The 15,530-nt window shown below is 51.7% G+C and overlaps 1 protein-coding gene across 7 annotated transcripts in view; it reads right to left on the bottom strand.

Moving 5' to 3' along the window:
• MAPT (microtubule associated protein tau) overlaps positions 1–15,530 on the bottom strand; it is a 101,534-nt gene continuing 86,004 nt past the window's right edge. For 5 of the 7 annotated variants that reach the window (XM_060080738.1, XM_060080732.1, XM_060080734.1 and 2 more), the window contains 4 exons: positions 11,307–11,399; positions 6,971–7,052; positions 4,952–5,064; positions 1–631 (listed from right to left, as the gene is read on the bottom strand). In XM_060080738.1, coding sequence (XP_059936721.1) covers positions 416–631; positions 4,952–5,064; positions 6,971–7,052; positions 11,307–11,399 — 504 coding nt within the window. In that variant the 3' untranslated portion in view covers positions 1–415. The remainder of the gene's footprint in view (positions 632–4,951; positions 5,065–6,970; positions 7,053–11,306; positions 11,400–15,530) is intronic. The other 2 variants (XM_060080733.1, XM_060080739.1) reach the window with 1 other exon arrangement.

Here is a 15,530-nt window from a genome sequence, read left to right as displayed (position 1 = left end):
TGCTGCCTCTGTGACACCCCCAGAATGGGGCGCCCCCCGCCCAGGCCCTCGAGAGTCCCCAGAAGCAGCTTTCAGAGCCTCTCCTCCTCCCTCTTGCACTCAGAGGGGAAAAAAAAAGAATCGAAAGTAACTGCCCAAGGAAATTCTGGGTAGGGCCATCTTTCTTAAGGTTTTTAAAAATATTTTATTACGACTGGCCCGCCCGTCAATTTGGAAAGATGAACTTGGCTCTCGTTCCCGTGACCGATTTGGAAGTCCCGAGCCAGAGGCGAGCGACAAGCAGGTTACGTGATTGACCGATCTGTGAGGAGCAGCTGGGGGAGGGCAGAGGGCGAGGGGCCAGATCATTATTCTTTTTTTTTCCACACTCTCTCACTCTCTTCTCTCCACGATTACTGACCGCCCGGGGGCCTGATCACAAACCCTGCTTGGCCAGGGAGGCGGACACCTCGTCGGCGAGCGTGGCCAGCTGCGGTGAGTCCACCATGTCGATGCTGCCGGTGGAGGAGACGTTGCTGAGGTGCCGTGGGGACGTGTCCCCCGACACCACGGGCGACTTGTACACAATCTCCGCCCCGTGGTCGGTCTTGGCTTTGGCGTTCTCGCGGAAGGTCAGCTTGTGGGTTTCGATCTGCAAGAGAGGAGAGGGCAGGGTGAGGCGGAGGGGCCCCGCCAACTGCTGGCCTTGGGTGGGAGGGAGGTGTGGTGGGGACCACAGTTTCATCGTTTCCCGACGGCTAAGCTGCTGCAGGGTCCTGGTCACCTGCCAGCCAGCCTCCCAGGCCCCTTCTCCAGAGGCAGCGACCACTGTGAGTTCCTTGCGTACCCTTCCAGAGATAGATAGGCCACCACACACGCAAACGCGTATGTGTGAGTAGAGGGGAAAAAATACCATACATAAGGCAACGACAACCACAAGCTTCGCACTCTGGTGTTTAGACTTAACACCTTGCCTTGTCATCAGTACATAGCTCCCTCTCTGCTCACTGAGGGCTGTGTGGTTTCCTGTCACAGCAGATGGACCAAAATGTATCCACGCCCCTGTGGGTGGATATTTAGGTTGTTCCAGTCTTCTGCTCTCACAGACAATGCTGTGTTTGAATAACCTTGTGGGCGTGTCATTTCACATGTGTACTGTGCGTGTATCCCACAAGTGGAATTGCTAGTAGGTCAAAAGGCGTGTGCGCATTTCATTTTGACCTGCACACATTGCCAAATTGCAAATGAAAGTGTGGAAGGAGAGGCTGGAGGAGATTGAGGGATGGGGCCGGAGCCCCTGCCGCCCAGCTGTGAGCCACACACGTGCCTCCCCTTTGCCAGTGACTGAGGAGGATGCTGGAGGTGGTAGCAGCTGTGGGCAGCCCTGGCAGGTTAGACTAGAAAACACGGTGCAACAAAGCCCTTTTGAAAGTAGGGCGTCGTTCCCAAACATACAAACAGCTCATACAACTCCATCAGAAGAACAACCCAATAAAAAGTAGGCAGAAGACGTAAGTAGACATTTCTCCAATAGACGACGTACAGATGGCCAACAGGCACATGAAAAAATGCTCAGGCTGATGATTAGAGAAATGCAAGTCGAAACCACATGAGGTAACACTCACTCCAGTCAGAACAGCCATCATCAGAAAGTCTACAACTAAACTAGAGTTGCCATATGATCCAGCAACCCCACTCCTGGGCACATACCCAGACAAAACTGTAATTCAAAAAGACACACACACCCCTATGTTCACAGCCGCACTATTCACAATAGCCAAGACGTGGAAACAACCTAAATGTCCATCGACAGATGAATGGATAAAAAGGATGTGGTACATATATACAATGGAAGACTACTCAGCCATAAAAAACAAAATAATGCCATTGCACAGCAACATGGATGCAACTGGAGATTATCATACTAAGTGAAGTAAGTCAGAAAGAGAAAGACAAATACCATATGATACCACTTATGTGTGATAAGTGGAATCTAGAATATGGCACACATGAACCTATCTACAAAACAAACCGACTCACAGACATAGAAAACAGACTCGTGGTTGCCAAGGGGGAGGGGGGGTCGGGGAGGGAAGGACTGGAAGTGTGGGATTAGCAGATGTAAAGTATTATATACAGGATGGCTAAACAACAAGGTTCTACTGTATGGCACAGGGAACTATACTCAATATTCTGTGATAAACCATAATGGAAAAGAATGTAAAAAAAGAATGTCTACATGTGTATAACTGAGTCACTCTGCTATACAGCAGAGATTGGCATGATGCTGTAAATCAACTATACTTCAATTTAAAAAATTAAATAAGAAAAGCATACAAATGAACTTATTTCAAAAACAGAAAGAGACTCACAGACATAGATAACAAACTTATGGTTACCAAAGGGGAAAGGGGAGGGGAGGATAAATTAGGAGGTTGGGAATAACATGTACAAACTACTATATATAAAATAGGTAACCATCAAGGACCTATTGTATAGCACAGGGAGCTATACTCAATATTTTGCAATAGCCTATAAGAGAAAAGAATCTGAGAAACAATATATATATGTATGTATGTATAACTGAGTCATTGTACGGTACACCTGAAACCAACACGACATTGTAAATCAACTATACTTCAATTTAAAAATAAACAAAAGGTAGAGCATCCTTGACCCAGAGGTCTCGGCGCCAAAGGATTCCTGGGAAGCTCAGAAGCAGAAAGCATTAGCTGGAGATGCCAGCAGTACATAATAATTCTCTCCTGCTGAGTCCTGGAGTGGTGAACACAGTAATTCTCAGCCTGTTTTGGATCCTAAGACCTCCTTGAGCATCTGGTGAGACCAGGAAAATGTGTACACACGCGTGTCTGCTCTCATACACACGTGACAACTGCTCCCTACAATTTCAGGAGTCCCTGGACGCCAGGTAAAGAGGGCCTGTTGCAGGGGCATTTGAGTGTAGAGAAAAACCAGGCTCCCATTTAAGCCATATGCTTCTTTTGTTCACGCTGGGTTACTACTTTGAACAAAGAACTCTTCCATATGACTACAGCTGAAAGGCCGTTTTGACCTAAGCTTTGATAAGAACACTTACGTTCTTAAGAAAAATGGGACAGCATCCTGGGAATGTCCCCACATCCCCCAAACTGAAAGGAACTCAGGTGGCGGGGGTCCTATGCTGCACTGCTGGTCAGCAGTTTTGCTCATCACAGAGGGAAATAGGGGACTGAACACAAGAGGACCCTCTGGGACCAGGTCAGTGTCTCCTGGGCAGTGGGTAGGGCAGAGCCCACCCTTTCTGAGGCATCAGAGAGATGAGTTCCAACAGGAGAAGTTCTGGCTCGGATTTGGCTCTAATTCATGTTCTTTGATGAGTACAAAGCTCCAGGCCTCCTCCTCAACATTGCCTCATCCGGGTCTCACAACCACCCTGGGACAGCAAAGTTTCCATCCGCTTTGCTGAAGGGGAACCTGATGCTGAGATGGCTTGTAGATCTTGCCTGGGTCACGCCTCCAAGCAGAGTCAAGACCAGAGCTTTTCCCAGGACACAGAACCTTCCAGAGTCAGGGGTAGAGGCCTTCCTTCAACTGGGAATCACCAACGCCCAGGCCTACCCAGACTCATTCCATATACAATATATTCAGTCAGACTCTCTGGGGGTGGGACGTGGTCTCTTTAAAGCTCCCCAGGGCAGGGAGGCCCTGCATTAAACAGGCTCGGGGAGGCAATGGAAACAAGCTGGGCTTTTGCAGAAAATCTTCTCATTTCCCTGGGTCTCACTTTTAATAGAGACCCAGGCGGCACTGAGAAGTAGTCCTGCACCTGGGGAAGCCCAGTATGTGGAAGCCTGATGGTCAGGGAGCCAGGACCCCGTCCTCCCCCCGCCTTCGGGCGCCTCCATCACGGGTCAGGTCGGCCCCGAGGTCTCGGTTTGCAACCTGTGATCTAAGAACATGCCAGCAAAGGCTTCTCCAAAACTATGCTGTCGGGCTTTCACTGCCAAGGTGGGGTGTGTCTGTTCAGAACCAGAGGAGGAGGTGGTGAGCATGATGGGGGGAGGGGTGGTGACTGCCTTGGGGACCCTGGTGGCCTCCAAGCAAGGCCCGGCTGCCACTTCTGACCAGCGGGGCCCCCTTGGGCTGCACCGCTGCTCACTGCTGCGTCGGGTCTCAGTTGCCACACCCGTTCTGGGACATCCCTTCTCCCTTCACCACTCCTCGGTCAGCTGCCGGGAGGCACTGAAGACTGGAAAGTGAGTCACTTGCAGGACTTGAGGGCGGGCGCGGGGCGGGAAACCCCAGAGGGCACTTGGCTGTCTTTATGCAGAAGAGAAAAAGTGCAGCCACAGGACGGCATTGTGCAATGGGCCCAGAGGGAGACACTGGTGTCCCCCGACCCCCACTGCCCACAGACACCCAGAGCCAGACCCAGGGCCTCTAGAAACTGCAGGGAACGCTGAGGTCCTTGGTCTAGCAGCCTCCCTGTGGACACTTAGAGAGGCTTTCCTGAAATCTGGATTCCAGCATCACTGTTTTGCTCTAACTGCCTAGTGACCCATTTAAAAGTTAGGTTACATTCCCGTGACTGGCTCTTGGTGACTGGGGCTGGCTTTGGTGATGGCTACTTCATTTGGGGGATGCTTGCACACCACAGGGCATAGGGCAGTGGCTCTCACCTTTAACTGCACTAAAGAGTCACCTGGGGGCTTTAAAAGCTCCACTCCAGGTGCCCAGATGGCACCTGAGACCAATTAGTCAGAATCTCCAGGGTGGGGCCTGGCATCAAGTGTGTTAAAGCTCCCAGGGTACATCAAAGGGCAGCCCAGGTGGAGCCCCGCAGGCCTGGTGGTAGCTGAGAATCCATGTCAAGCCAGTCAATACAGGACCCTCAGCTCTCCTGCCGTGGGAAACTGGACCAGCCTTGTCCACCTGACTCTGTTATAGCCTCCTCCCCGCCCTGCCCCTTTACCTTTTTATGCCCTCCGCCAGGGACGTGGGTGATGTTATCCAGGGACCCGATCTTGGACTGGACTCTCTCCTTGAAGTCCAGCTTCTCAGACTTTACTTCCACCTGTCCACCTCCTGGAACACAATACACACAAGGGCACCAAGCCTTGAGTGAGGGCTAAGCAAGTGAGTGATTCCATGCAGACGCCTACCTTGAGGGGGAGCTAAGACCAGCTTTTATATAGAGCGTGGTTTGGAGCAAGTAGGTCCTTCCAAAGGGCTTGAAAACAGTTTGCTTTCTCTCTCTAATCAGGGTGCACATCAAATATTTACTCAGCAAACTCTTCCTCCTTAGATGATGCAAAGGTAGATGACAGCTCAGTTCGTGAGAAATTATTCCAAATTAGTTGGCTTCCAAAGAGTCAAGTCTTTCTATGCCAACATCCTATAAGCTACAGCCCTATCAGACCTCAGAATTAAACTAAATGGCAAAATGCACCCTTAATAAGGAACGGCCCTGACCCCTTCTCCCTCCTCAGACACTTGATGCCATGCCCAAGTAGGGGGGATATGGCCTGAGGAAGAGACGAACTACTTTACTTTCTTTGGAAGGATAAAGCCAGTTAAGAAAGCTGCTCCCTTGGGACTTCCCTGGTGGCACAGAGGTTAAGAATCTGCCTGCCAAGGCAGGGGACATGGGTTCGAGCCCCAATCTGGGAAGATCCCACATACCGTGGAGCAACTAAGCCCCTGTGCCACAACTACTGAGCCTGCTCACCTAGAGCCCATGCTCTGCAATAAGAGAAGCCACCGCAATGAGAAGCCCTTGCACCACGAAGAGTAGCCCCTGCTTGCCACAACTAGAGAAAGCCCGTGCACAGCAGCAAAGACCCAACACAGCCAAAAATAAATAAATAATTTAAAAAAAGATATCCATACTTTATTAAAAAAAAAAAAAAGAAAGAAAGCTGCTCCCAGTGTGGTAGGATGGTGGCCTCAGGAGAGGCATAGTTTTCACTGGGAGAGACTGAACACCCACAAGATGTCCAAGGGAGGCAGGAAGTAATGACACACTTTCTAGACTACATTTCTGATGACCTTCTCTTCCTGCAGTCACAGTTCAAGTAAAGACCTCAGCCCTGAACAGGGCCTAAAGCAGAAGGCCCTGCTCTGGCCTTTTAGGCAGAAGTTAGCTCTCCAAGATGGTAGCCAGTAGCCACCTGTAGCTACTTAAATTGCATTTATTTATTTTTAAATTTTAATTGAATTTTATCTTTCTGGCCACGCCGTGCGGCTTGTGGGATCTTACTTCCCCGACCAGGGATCCAACCCAGGCCTGGCAGTGAACGCGCCAAGGCCTAACCACCGACCGGACTGCCAGGGAATTCCCCAAATTTAATTAAATAAAATTTGTTCAGTTCCTCAACTGCACCAGCCACATTTCAAATGCTCAATAGTCGCATGTCATTAGTGGCTACCATACTGAACAGCACAGGTATAGAACATTTCCACTGTCTCAGAAAGATCTATAGATAGCACTGATTTCTATACGGCATGAGATGAAGAGGGAAAAGGTTAGCATGGGGAGTTCCAACAGCATCATTTTCTGTTGAAATGAAGTGACAGTGGGAGCATGGCAACAGCCCAGGGTCCCATGTTGTAGCTGGGGCAGTTGGTGAAATGCCCCTCACGCTGGCTGAGGGCCAAACTGGGACATCCACATTAGCCAGGCTTTGGGGGCCAGTTCAGGCCCTTTCCCAGCTCTACATACCCCGTGTGCAGCCTGCTTGGAGAACTGCGGGTTAGGATTTAGACCAGCATCTGCCCTCCCTCCTTATCTTGTCCTGGCCAGCCTGGCCCTGCTCAGGAACAACACATGGAGCCACACCTCCCAGGCCGAAGCAAGTTCCACCCTTAACACTCTCCTTGATGGCCCATCCCATCTGTCCTTCCCAACCACTTCCGGAGAAGGCACCACCCCATCCTGTCCCACCCCTCGGGCCTCCCCGCCCCGTCCTTGCCTTCTACAAGGGCTGGCTACCTGGCTTATGATGGATGTTGCCTAATGAGCCACACTTGGAGGTCACCTTGCTCAGATCCACTGGTTTGTAGACTATTTGCACCTGGAGGAGAGAGAGAATGAGAGGGACAATAGGATTATTTTCTTGGGGGCGTAACGCAATGAAAAGCAGCTGTGTAAGTCCAGGCTCCACTCAGACAGTGTTTTCCTGTCTGCCGCGAGGAAAACACCCTAGTCAGGGTGGGAAAATGTGTTGGAATTCTGCCAACCTTGCCCCAGGGGAGCTGGGTCTTCACAAAACAAATGGAGTGCCTTCAATTCCACAGGACAAGGACCCTCAGGGAAAAACAGGGCTACTTCCCCATTGTGCAGGGCCTACACCTTTGGTTTAGCAAACACTTACATGAGAAAAAGTTATTCTCTTTCCTGACATGAAATCCACAGATCAGGTTCAGTGAAGACAGAAAGAAAGAAGGGATCAATATGATGTTTGTGCAGCATTTGAAAAATCTTGGAAAAGCAAGAGAGCCATATCTGCTGGGCCTCTGAGAGCAGAGGGCGGTGTGGGGCTGTTAGCAGCACTCCTCCCAGGAGAAGCTTCACAAACCCAGCAGCCCTCCACAGCAGTGGTGGCCAACGAGAGGGCCCCAGAGCAGTCCCACAGCCCAGTAAGAGTTAAGCACCAGCTGTCCTCCCCACCGCCACCCAGCCCCAGGGCACAGTGTCCTGGACATTTTGGTCCTTTACAGAAAGGAGCAAAGCAACACCAGCAGGATGGGCAGGCGGCACAGCACAAATCACAGGTTTAGTGTCTCAGGCAGGTTCAGCAGACACACGTAGGGGAGGCCTAAGGGCCTCAGGGCTCAGAGCCAGCCTGAGGGTCCAGCATGTGGCCAGGCCACACAGCCACCCCCCAGCCGCCTGCTGACCTCAGCCCCCCGGAGGAGAAACCCATGGGGACCCAGCATTAGCAGAGGAGTCTCCTAGAGGAAGTCTCTACAAAGCCATGGCTGTGAGGGGTCCCTGATGGTCCCTGAGTGACACTTCCCTCATGTGAGGTCACCTGAGGGTACAGGAGGCCCATCACCGTGGAGCCAATCGGCCCCTGCTCCCTGCCCTGGAGTCACCCAGGGGAGAGATGGCCTCGTGCCTGAGAACGGGGTTAACAAGGACATCAGAAAAAACGGAGTTTTTACTTAGGCCTAAATCATCTGGAAGAATCCCAAATTACACTAGTTAATCAAAATCATACTGGCGTCTGCCGATTACTGATGGAGTTGATTCAGGCTGACAGGTGGACGTGGCCTGTGTGCGTGGGTGCGTGGAGGGAGGTGTGGAGAGCCCGCGCCTGTGGCCATTGGGTGAGTTAAGGACGGATTCTGAGCACAACGGGCCCTCGGGGGTGGGGTGGGGCAGGGCTATGGGAACTCCCCCCTCCTTCCCTTTATGCGGGAGATGAAAGTGAAGGCTGGTGTGTACAGGCTTCCTTCTCTTCCCTTCAGCCTGGATTCGGTAACCAGTGGGGGAAAAGGGAGGGTGGAGCAGTGAAGAAGGGAGAGCCTGGATTGGCAGGGAGGGGAAAGGAATGGGGGAGGGGGAGGGAAGGGGAGAGGAAAGGAATGGGGGAGGGGAGGGAATGGGGGAGGGGGAAGGAATGGGGAGGGGGAAGGAATGGGGGGAAAGGAATGGGGGAGGGGAGGGAATGGGGGAGGGGAGGGAATGGGGGAAAGGAATGGGGAGGAGAAAGGAATGGGGGAGGGGAGGGAATGGGAGAGGGGAAAGGAATGGGGAGGGGGAAGGAATGGGGGAGGGGAAAGGAATGGGGGAGGGGAGGGAATGGGGGAAAGGAATGGGGAGGAGAAAAGAATGGGGAGGGAGAGGGAATGGGGAGGGGGAGGGATGGGGAGGAGAAAGGAATGGGGAGGGGAAGGGAATGGGGAGGAGAAAGGAATGGGGGAGGGAAGGGGAGGGGAAAGGAATGGGGGAGGGGGAGGGAAGGGGAGGGGAAAGGAATGGGGAGGGGAAAGGAATGGGGGAGGGGGAGGGAAGGGGAGGGGAAAGGAATGGGGGAGGGGGAGGGAAGGGGAGAGGAAAGGAATGGGGAGGGGGAGGGAATGGGGAGGGGGAGGGAATGGGGAGGGGAAAGGAAGCGGGGAGGGGAAAGGAGTGGGGAGGGGAGGGAATGGGGGGAAAGGAATGGGGAGGAGAAAGGAATGGGGAGGGGAAAGGAATGGGGAGGGGAGGGAATGGGGGAGGGGAAGGGAATGGGGGAGGGGAAAGGAATGGGGGAGGGGAAAGGAATGGGGAGGGGGAGGGAATGGGGGAGGGGAAGGAATGGGGAGGGGAAAGGAATGGGGAGGGGGAGGGAATGGGGAGGGGAAAGGAATGGGGAGGGGAAAGGAATGGGGCAGGGGGAGGGAGGGGGGGTCAGGCAGACTGGAGGCCGGGGAGGGGGAGGGAGGAGGCCAGGCTCTGGAGTGAATCCTGGAGCCGGCCAGGAGGCAGGGAGAATCCCTAGGAGAAGGAACAGAGCCTGCCTGCTGGGGAACCACCTCCCAGCTGAAGAGAAGAGGGGCCGGGAGCAAACAGGCAGAGCCCAGGCCAAGAGTCCACTGTCCCCAAAACGCCTGAGGCTGACATTGTGCTGGGGCTTGTCACCCCCCAGCCACCTTTCACCAGGAGAAGAGCTCTCTATGGTGGCTCCTACTGCAGTGGCCACAGGCCAAGGACAGCGCTCGGGGCCAGCCCGGGACATCCTGTGGCACTCTGCTGGGGTCACAGGCTAGCCCACCAGCTGGCAGAGAGTGCAGGGGGGAGGGGAGGTGCCCCTGAGGAAGTCCCTTGATGTCCTGGGCAGAGCGAGTGTACACCCTGCCCCCACCTTCCGCCTGAAGGAGCGGGGGCGGGGGGGCGCTGACTGCAGCCACTGGACCCCACCCCTCGGCCCCAGCAGCACAAGCTCCCACCAGCTGACCAGACACACCAGACGCGAGTTAAACCGGAAAGCACATGTCTTTCCTTCTCTGGCCAGAGGCTGCCGTCTGCAGGGAAGCCAGAGCGCCGGAGTCAAAGCTAAAACAGCAACAGCACCGGGAGCCCACGATCACAGCCTGGGGTGGTCCCCACCCCTTCTCTTGGCGGAAGACGAGGTGGCATTGGGACAGGAGAGCAGGGACCGGGGGCACAGCAGAGATAGTGAGCGGACACTGGTGAGGAAGCGTGAGTGAAGCGCCATGCAGCAGCCTCGTCAGTGGCAGAGCCAGGACCCGGCGCTCAGGGCAGGAGGCAGCGCGTTGCAAGAATAAACCCCCAGGTCCGGACGCGGATATGCGGGCCAAGGCTGGGCACTTTCTGGAGAGAGCCCCACCCGGGGGCTCCCACTGTCACCCCGGCACTGCCAGCCAGAGGCCAGATGCCTGCTCTCAGAAACCATCCTCCTCCCCAGGGGTGGACCTCAAAGGGTCTCGAACCTCCCGTTCCCCGACGTGTGTAAACATTTGCCTACAGCTGACCAAGAAGGCTGGGGGAGCGAGGGAGGCTGCGGAGAAGGGGGGCCGAGCCTCAGGATGCCGAGTCTGCACCCATTTGTCTGTGAACTTGGAGGATAACCGCAGAGCCGGTCAAGTGGGCAGGCGAGAATGAGGATGCCAGCCCCAAATCTCAGGGACACATCCACTGGGGACGCAGGGAGTCCGCAGGGACATCTGGAGGAGGCCGAATTTAAAAGGGCTCCAAGCAGCATTTCTGTCCACCCTCGGCTGCGGGCAGGTCCCTGGTGCATTTCTGTTGGGCTCTCTCGCACCTGGAGCTTCTGCCAGGGGGTGGAGCTGTTTTCAAACAGGAGCCGAGAGGCTTAAGAATCAGCTCATCCCTTGCAAAGGCAGAAGTCAAAGGCGAGCAGAGCACGGCCTCTGCTCTGAGGTTGGATGGTAAAGACCTTTGCGTCGGCTCGTCAGAACAAGCGGGCCAGCTGTCCCCAGTGGAGCCCCTTAAAGTGAACCTGCCCAGGTGACGGAGCAGTCTTAGGCGCTGCCACCTTCAGCCCAAACTCAAACGGGCTGTGGGGCTCTCAGCGAGCGGGGGTGAAGATGGGGCTTATGCTGTGAGGACCCAGCCACCAGGAACAGGTCGGAGAGAGGACCAGTCACCTTCCCCGTTCCGCCCACGCAGCTCTGGGGCACCCCTCCTGGAACGGTAGGCGCGGGTGTGGGGAGCCTGAGCTACATTTACCTGGGGACCCGGAGAGACTCCGAGCCTGAGAATGGTTTATTCTATGCAATATGCAAGTACAAACACTCATGCCACTTCTCAAACCCGGAACCGCAGCTCGGCGCAGGGATAGTGTGACCGTACTCACACTGCCGCCTCCTGGCACGTGTTTGATATTGTCCTTTGAGCCACACTTGGACTGGACGTTGCTAAGATCCAGCTTCTTATTAATTATCTGCACCTTTGATAGCCAGAAAAAAGGATGAGTGACACACCACACTCAGATGCATCTGCCCCGCACAAACTTGTCTGGCTGCAGGCCAGGGAGAGGAGGGCAGGGCTCAATCACACCTCCCCGGGAAGCATTCCCGAACTGTGAGTGGCTGGAGGTGGACCCCACCTTACAGCACTGGGTTTACAAAACGGATCCATCAGGAGGCAGTTCTTCCCTTTACATGAGGATTGCGTTATGGAGGACCCCTCACAGAGCACCTCGGAGGCCTAAAAATCGGAGGCGAGTGTCCACCAGGTTGGGATGGAGCAAAATGGACTCAGTTACATTATTAAATGAATAAATAAAAGCCCAACTCTGGCCTCATTCATACACCTACCAGACCCCTGTGAACATTCACCGAGACCTTTAGGTGGCTGTTCTCAAGTCTGTTAGGTATTGGAATCGCCTGCAGATATATTTTTAAAATCCCAGACCTCACTCCTGACCTTAGAATCTCAGTCTTTGTGCTTATGAAAAGCACCCCTGGTGCTTGGTTCAGATGCATGGCTAGGTTCAAGAATCACAGACTTCATGGGGAGGACACAGGTGGTTTTATGGAGAAGATAAATCTGGACTCCCTTCCACGGGAGGCCTTGGCCTCCTGGAAAGCAGGGCAAGTGCCTGCCCGTCACCGTCGGCTCTCCCTCGTCCACAAACCACCAGGCGCTCAGAGGGAACGGAGCGATGTTCCCAGGGGACCTTCCCTAAGTTTTCCTGGGCAGCTGTGGTCCAGATGGTGGAGATCCCACTGTATTTCTGCAAGGCTTCTCCTTCTCCAGGCACCAGGGAAAGGGTGTGGGGCTATCAACATTCCAGGGGGGAATGATTTTTACCCCATTTGTCTGTGTATTTCATAGACAGACAACCATAGTGCAGACAAGAGGAGCTGAAACACTGCGTTTTGTCTGCTAGCGCAGGGATCACATCCTCGCCAGGTGTCCTCCATCAGGAGTGCTGGATTTGGAACCAGTGGGCCTTAGTTTCTATGAATCACAGGTATAAATAACTGCCAACTGAAGTTTCCAATGAAGAACCGGCACTGCCCTCTGAAATTCTGGAAATGGCACCAAGACCTCAGTTGCCGCCAGGTGGGGGCCACTGCCCCTGAGGCCCAGGGGCAGCTTTTAGAGCAGCTGTGGCTGGGGGGTCAGAGCCGGGGCCTGGTTCATCTAGGGTGAAGGGCCCCAAATCTGACCCAAGAGCCAGAGGCGGCCATCAAGGGGTCCACAGGTCCTCAGCCAAAGGAGGAAATAAGTACATGATAGCAAAATCTGTCCGTCCTACATTTTGGTTTTAAAAATGGCCTTTCCCCCAATAAAATTAAAAATAAAAATGAAGATAAAATGGCCTTTGCTTTATTACATTATTAATTATTAAATTACATTGGTAGGAGATATTATTTTTAAATGTCCTTAACCTGGCAAAATTAAATATAGTCATCTTCTCTTGGAAGCCCATTCCTGTTTTTTTCCTTAATTTCACTGCTCTGAATTGAAAAACCTGGGAAGCACACATCTAAGCCATTGTTTTGTTTTCTTTTATGTTCCTTTAAAGTAAAAAGCTATGCCTTGGGCTTCCCTGGTGGCGCAGTGGTTGAGAGTCCGCCTGCCGATGCAGTGGACATGGGTTTGTGCCCCGGTCCGGGATGATCCCACATGCCGGGCTGGGCCCGTGAGCCATGGCCGCTGAGCCTGCGCGTCCGGAGCCCGTGCTCCGCAACGGGAGAGGCCACAGCAGTGAGAGGCCCGCGTACCGCAAAAAGAAAAAAAAAAAAGAAAAAAAAAAAAGCTATGCCTTTTTTCATCATAAAAAAGTAACAGGACATTACGATTTTGAAAAACAGAGGTTCCAGAAAGAGGAGAAAACGTTTTCTTGCTAACCCAGCACAGCCACTGTTGCATTTTCTTGAATTCTCTTCAATTCTCATATATAAAAATAAAACTACCATCTCAGACATATAAATGGTAGTAAATATTGTGTACATACTATTTTATATCTTCCTTTACCAAGTATTTGCCACGTTCTACAGTCATCAGAAGCATTAATTTAAAAAATGTCATATTCCATTTCATGTTATCTGTGCTATCAGATATTTATACTGATTCCATTTTAAAGAATACAAACAGTCTCATCATGAACATTGTTCTGCAAGGATTTTTTCCCATTTTGTGAATTATTTTCATAGCACAGGGTGCCAGAAGTACAATTTCTGGGCCAAAGTTACAAACACTCTAAAAACTCTCCACACAGCTCTCCAAATGGCTTTCTAAAAGGGTCAGATTAATTTCTCCTGTGAGCAGTTGAGAAAGTCAGTTTCACCATGTTGCTGCCAGCATTGTGCATTAAAAGAAATTGTTTTTCTTATTTCTTTGATTAAAATAAGTAGATCTGTGTTATTGGCTTATTATGCATTTCTTTGATTATTATTAAAATTGTTCCTTTGTCCTTTTTTTTTTTGCTAGTAGTTGTATTTTTTTTTTCTAACATACAAACATTGACATTTTTATATACTTCCTTTGTAACTTCCCTGGTTTTTAAATGTAAAAACCATCCCTCATTTAGAGGCTGGGTAAATACCTAATTCCACGTCACCCGTCTCACCTGCCATCCCCCCGGCCCCGCCCCCAACCTTTCTGATGAAGAGGCCATTTAAAGCCCAGAGAAGTTCGGTGACTTTCTCAAGTCAGTGGCAGAATCCACACAGGAATCTAGATCTGGATGTTCTGCGGCCACGGCTACCTACGTAACAACAATATTTTGCCTGAGCTGTTCTCAAGCCTGTTGTCTCATAAACCAAATAAAAACAACACTCTCAAGGTGAACAGTGACATCTCTCCTGCCATATAGGAGACAGCATGGCAACGTCTCAGCCCAGGCTTGAGCTGGGAGCAAGAGGTAGAACAGGTTTTCTCACCCTGCTTTGTACGCAGTGGCTGTCAACCTCTGCACAATGTCCTTGAATCATTTCATCCCACCCTCAAATTTTAAGGAGTCCCACATGAACTCCTGCTTTGGGGATCATTTTTTTTTTTTTTTTTTTTTTTGCGGTACGCGGGCCTCTCACTGTTGTGGCCTCCCCTGTTGCGGAGCACAGGCTCCGGAAGCGCAGGCTCAGCGGCCATGGCTCACGGGCCCAGCCGCTCCGCGGCATGTGGGATCCTCCCAGACCGGGGCACGAACCCGTTTCCCCTGCATCGGCAGGCGGACTCCCAACCACTGCGCCACCAGGGAAGCCCTGGGGATCATTTTTTATTGATAACTTTCCATTGGATAAGTCCCAGAAGCAGACTTTCCAGCTTTCATAAGAGAATCGGAGCAGTTTAGAATTAGAAAACACACAACAACACACAAAATAATAAAACAAGAAGATTGAAAAGACAATCATAAAAGAACGGGAGGTCATCAGGACTGACAATTATAAGACTGATCATTACACTTAACTCTGAGCTTCCTGGAAGCCAAGGCAAAAAGCGAAAACATGTTGGGTTACATAACTCTCTTATCTGACAAAGAAAACTTACCCGTTTTTCAAGGAGGATTGCCTTATTTTCTGTATTAATCCTTACAAGAACATCATAAAAAAACTCAAGAGCCATTAAGCAATAACAAGATGTGCAACATACACAGAAATGTTTTCTCTGTGAAGCTTTTTCTTGTTCCAATCCCACAAAAAAGGCAACGAGCTTTTGTGGGATTTGGCAGGAGACATAAGGATATTTACAAAGCAGACCTGAATTACTGTTAGTTGTCAAATTAAGTCAACACCCTTTTCAGAATGGTAGATTTACAGAAAGGAGAAAAACGGGCAATGGTTTGTATTATGAAATTGGAATCCTGAAACTTAATTTCTCAACTAGAGTAAATGTATGATATTGAGACTCAGCTCTGGGCAGACACTGAAAATAGCCAAAGGAAAAAAACAATGTTTTGGAAGCTCCAAATTTTGATCCCGGGGACTCCTAGTCAAAGGATAAATTCCTGTGGTCACGGTTCGACCCTGGAGGAGAGGCTGGGGTGGTGTGAGCCTGGGAGCGGGTCCAGTTTGGTTTAATCCATTTCCTGGAGAGTCCCAAATGGTTCCAAACCCTCATCAGACCT

The sequence above is a fragment of the Mesoplodon densirostris genome, chromosome 18 (assembly GCF_025265405.1).
Source record: "Mesoplodon densirostris isolate mMesDen1 chromosome 18, mMesDen1 primary haplotype, whole genome shotgun sequence".
In the NCBI taxonomy this organism is placed as follows: domain Eukaryota; kingdom Metazoa; phylum Chordata; class Mammalia; order Artiodactyla; family Ziphiidae; genus Mesoplodon; species Mesoplodon densirostris.
Note: the sequence above shows the minus strand (reverse complement) of the source record. Positions and strands in the feature narration are given on the sequence as shown.